Source organism: Nicotiana tomentosiformis, chromosome 5 (genome assembly GCF_000390325.3).
Source record: "Nicotiana tomentosiformis chromosome 5, ASM39032v3, whole genome shotgun sequence".
NCBI classification, from domain to species: Eukaryota; Viridiplantae; Streptophyta; class Magnoliopsida; order Solanales; family Solanaceae; genus Nicotiana; species Nicotiana tomentosiformis.
The window spans coordinates 47,848,686-47,853,565 of NC_090816.1; the positions used below are offsets into that span (position 1 = coordinate 47,848,686).

General features: G+C 37.3%; 1 protein-coding gene across 1 annotated transcript; it reads left to right on the plus strand.

The window, feature by feature from the left end:
- The first annotated feature begins 1,434 nt into the window (after positions 1-1,434).
- LOC104098345 (probable polyamine oxidase 5) lies at positions 1,435-3,763 on the plus strand. The gene has a single exon (XM_009605057.4). It carries the CDS (start codon positions 1,859-1,861, stop codon positions 3,476-3,478), a length of 1,620 nt encoding a protein of 539 aa, XP_009603352.1. The 5' UTR covers positions 1,435-1,858; the 3' UTR covers positions 3,479-3,763.
- The last annotated feature ends 1,117 nt before the right edge of the window (positions 3,764-4,880 follow it).

Here is a 4,880-nt window from a genome sequence, read left to right on the forward strand (position 1 = left end):
CCTAACCCGATCAAACCTATTATCTTGGTTCATATTCATGGTTGTTGTATTTGTGTTATGTTCATTTGGATTCATATTTTCTTGCACCACCAAATTTTCTTGGTTTGAATCCATTTTTAGATACGGAGAAAGTGTCCACTTGACTTGGTTTGATAAGGAGGAACTATACTAAATCGTATACCGTATTTGTTTTTAAGAAAATACAATAATTTGTATACACATAAATACAATGAAAATACAAATATAATGCGAAGACTCTTCAGCTACCAACATTTAATTTTCGTATACCTCAATGCTTGGGAATAGGAAGAGCCTCTCCACATTTAATTTTGTGTTTTGGAGGGAAAAATGTAGGCTAAATAGTTAGGGGGTCTTTGATGTCTTTTCACGCGTGTGGCCAAAGTTGGGCCGTTTAGCATCACTCGATAAGAAAATGAAAGTATTACTTTTTTATGCTCAAAGAAAAATAGTTACACCTTGCATAGGATGCTGGCTACTATATCCTCCCATCATTGTTTGCCAAAACATTTCATCGTCTATTGAATATGAACTTTATTGTCGCTACAATTGAAGGCTGACTCTTTTTTCCGAAAAAGAACCTCTGCTTTATTGTAAGAGGACACACATATCTTTGTGTAAAATTACAAATAAGCCTCTCATTTATTCATTTGTTTCGCCCATACTTTTCAATGACGTAGTTATTTTCATATTTATTTTGCTTACATTAAGTTTTATACAACTATCAATGTAATAAATATTATACACAATCAAGATACTTAAAGGATAAATGCAAGTAACTTTATTTAATAAGTATCCACCGGTAATCTATAAGAACGCCAAGTTAAGTTTCAGTGATATTATAAAATTCTTTACACTATCAATATATATAACTTAAATGAGTGGTGATGAAAGCTCCACACAAAATAGTACGTCAATTGGGTCCCAACAAGTCATGTCATTAAGGATAAAATAAGAATATTATAGTTAATATTTTTTTTAAAAAAATGGTTATTCTATTTGGGAAAAGGAACATATCGCGTAAAATGGGAAGAGGAAGTAATTTGTTGCATTCTAATCCTAGTAGGTCAAATCCAACTATCCAAGTCTAAAAATGCCTTAATAACAAAAGGAAAAAATGTTACGTGCAGCCAGGAATAGGATAACCATTGTTAATGCTAAGTCAATATTGAGTAGTGAAATGTGAAGTAGAGTATCTTTTTTACATGGTTGAAAGAGATTCATGGCTAGTTCTTCAATGACTACGCAGGACCATTTAATGTGTTTCAGTTGGTGGGCCTTTGTTTACCTGATTCACATGTGAGGTTGGTGAAAAGCATCATCAACCTATTATTGGCGTTGGCATCAATATACTCTGCTTAACCAAAGCTTTGATGTTTTTAGTATATATAAATATGTGCACACGTCTGTGATTGTTGAGGGGGTTGTGAGTTGTTGAAGCTTTCGCGTGTGTGTGTGTGTGTGCGCCTGTGGTTTTTTTTTTCTTCCTATGGGACAGCTATGTGTGTGTGTATGTAGCAAATGTGTTGAGACTAGTGATTTAGGGGGTGGGGGGTTGCATTAGTGTATTGGCTACATTAACAACAGTAGAGGCTAAGAAAAGTTGAGGCCTGTCTTTATTAGAGAAATAAACTATGTGTAGATAGATGAGTGTCTTTATTAGAGAAATAAACTATGTAAAGAAAGAGGGGGAGAATGAGTAGTAGAGTACCCTCCTTATATATTTGATTCTTGTTCACTAATTCCTATACATCCTCATCACAAAATTGTTCACTCTTTCTTCCTTTTGTCTGTCCTATCATTTCCCTGTGGCTAGAGACACTACTCAAGCATTTAGAAAATGGCGACCAAGAAACCAAAAGTTGTGATAATAGGGGCAGGAATGGCAGGTATTACAGCAGCTAACAAGCTGTACACAGCTGCAGGCTCTAAACAATTGTTAGAGCTGTGCGTTGTGGAGGGTGGTAATAGGATTGGTGGAAGGATTAAGACCTCAGAGTTTGGTGGCAGCAGGATTGAGATGGGTGCTACTTGGATCCATGGAATTGGGGGTAGCCCTGTTTACAAGATTGCTCAGGATATTAACTCACTGGAATCACAGCAGCCTTGGGAGTGTATGGATGAGTTCTTGGATGAGCCATTGACTATTGCTGAAGGAGGACATGACCTCAATTCTTCCATTGTTGAGCCCATATCCAATCTTTTCAAGAAGCTCATGGATTTTGCTCAGGGGAAGGCTATTGACGATGGGGTGTGCAGTGAATTTGCTCAAAGTTACAGATCCTCCAATGACAATCTCAGTATTGGTTCTTTCCTAAGGAAAGGGCTTGATGCTTATTGGGGTTCAATGAAGGACCAAGAGGGAATTGATAACTGGAGCAGAAAATCACTGGAGGATGGCATTTTTGCAATGCTTGAGAACACACAAAGGACTTACACGTCAGCTGGTGATTTGCACACTCTAGATTTCAATGCAGAAAGCGAATATCGTATGTTTCCTGGGAAGGAGATAACCATTGCCAAAGGCTACTCTACTATAGTTGAATCTTTGGCATCTGTTCTGCCAGCTGGTTTGATTCAATTAGGCCGAAAGGTCACCAGAATTGAATGGCAGCCTGATGATGGTGGTTACCACCAACCATTAGATGTCGAAAATGGCGATGATACTAAGCCAGTAACGCTACATTTTTATGATGGGTCAATCATGTATGCTGATCATGTCATTGTCACAGTCTCACTTGGGGTTCTAAAACGAGAGATTCGCGATGATTCTGGTATGTTTAGTCCTCCGCTTCCTAGTTTTAAGATACAGGCAATCTCAAGGCTTGGTTTTGGTGTTGTTAACAAGCTATTCTTGCAATTAAGTCCAACCAAAGATGAAGATGGCTATGATGCCATGAAGTTCCCATACTTGCAGATGGTCTTCCATCAGTCAGACTCAAAACTAAGGCATCCAAAAATCCCCTGGTGGATGAGGAGAACAGCTTCTTTATGTCCAATCTATGGCAGCTCAAATGTTCTATTATCATGGTTTGCAGGCGCAGAAGCTCTTGAACTCGAATCTCTTGGTAATGAAGAGATAGTTGATGGGTTTTCGACAATGATCTCCGATTTCCTAGTAAACTCAAAGCATCTCAACAAGTTGTACAATGGGCATGCAGAAAGTTGTTTCATTTTTGATAAGGTTTTAAAGAGCCAATGGGGTACTGATCCACTCTTCTTGGGGTCATATAGTTATGTAGCAGTTGGATCAAGTGGAGATGATTTGGATACTATGGCTGAGCCATTGCCAAAAAGGACCAATTATAGTTGTAATTCAAAGGGTTCCCCTCCACTTCAAATTCTATTTGCAGGGGAAGCAACACATAGAACCCATTATTCAACAACTCATGGTGCTTATTTTAGTGGCCTAAGAGAAGCCAATAGGCTCCTTCAGCACTATCACTGTATTGATATATGAAAAAAGGTTTGTTGCCATAGATATTAGGCAAAATTTTTATTTACTTATTGGTTTTTCTTTTATATTTTTTGTTGTGATCATCATCACTTCCTCTTTATTTATTTTCTATAGTCCTTTGGAGAAAGATGTTTGTTATTAAATTCCTCTGTATGATTGGAGTTTGAGGGAGAAAAGGGGAACAGTAAGAGGTTGGGAAGGAAATTAAGTGAAAGGGTGAGAAGGGGACATATCCTTGATGTACTCCTACTAATGAATGAATTAAAGAAGCTTCTTTTCATTGTGCTATTGCTTTCTATTTTAATTGTCAAGAGATCCTTTCAATCCCCTTACCTTTAGTTTCCTTTAATTTCATTATGCTTGAGCACCAATTATTTGATTACTAAAGGTAAAGATAAAGAAGCTTTGGATCTCATCATGTTTTTGTATGGTTACTTGACAGGATCCGTTAAAAGCGCCTATTCCCCTCTAGAATACTTGTTTGCTTTTATAGATTCTTTTCACCCTTATTTCTTAATTTTAGGCCTTCAAATAGTAATTCTTAATTCTAGGATGGGTAATAAGTCCTCCCTCTTACACTGTTATCAAGAAGATCTTGAACCAGAGTGGTGAACTTGGAATTGGAAGGAAGGACTATGAAGTGGCTGAATTTATGAGTTGTTCACATTTCAGGATCCCCTTTTTCTGCAAAAATAGCTTGAAATTCCCAAAAGGGCAGTAGTAAAACTCGAAACTAGACTTTCTTTTTTGTATTTCACTCTTATGCCAAAACTACTGTCCTTGACAAAGAGACAAGAGGTATGGCCATCTGATGGCACTTCTGAATTTTTGTAGCAGAGGGGTCTCTCTCGTAGGTTCAGACCCACACTAGAATGACAGGTCCTATTCCATGCATATGCAAACATACTAAGACAGTTAAGCCTCATTAGACTCAACAGTGCCCGAGTCCCAACCCCTTTTGGCACATTTCATTTCTATTCACGTTAGCATCAATCTTTTTTGACAGAAGAAAACTGTCCATAAGCAACAAAATTCAGCATATATAGCTTTATGTTTAGACATTATTACTGCACCATGTCTTTTGTATCATTTCCAGCCTTTAATTAAATAAATGGGCCAAATGGTTTGGCCAGTACCTTTTGGTGCAACATTTTCCATCATCCAACACAAATATTGAACATCATTTCCACATCAACAACCAAAAAACATAAATCTTGTCAACTGTAATTAATCAAAATCTGCTAGGATTTTCCAGTGTTTCTTTTGAATTGACTGTTGTAGGGCAATGTTTTTTGTTATGGATATCGAATGGTCAAATCAATGGAGCTATTAATGAAGACTCTATTATTGTTGAGATTTGCCCCAAAAAAGAATGGCCCACTTGATGTCTCTTTTCACCCTCATG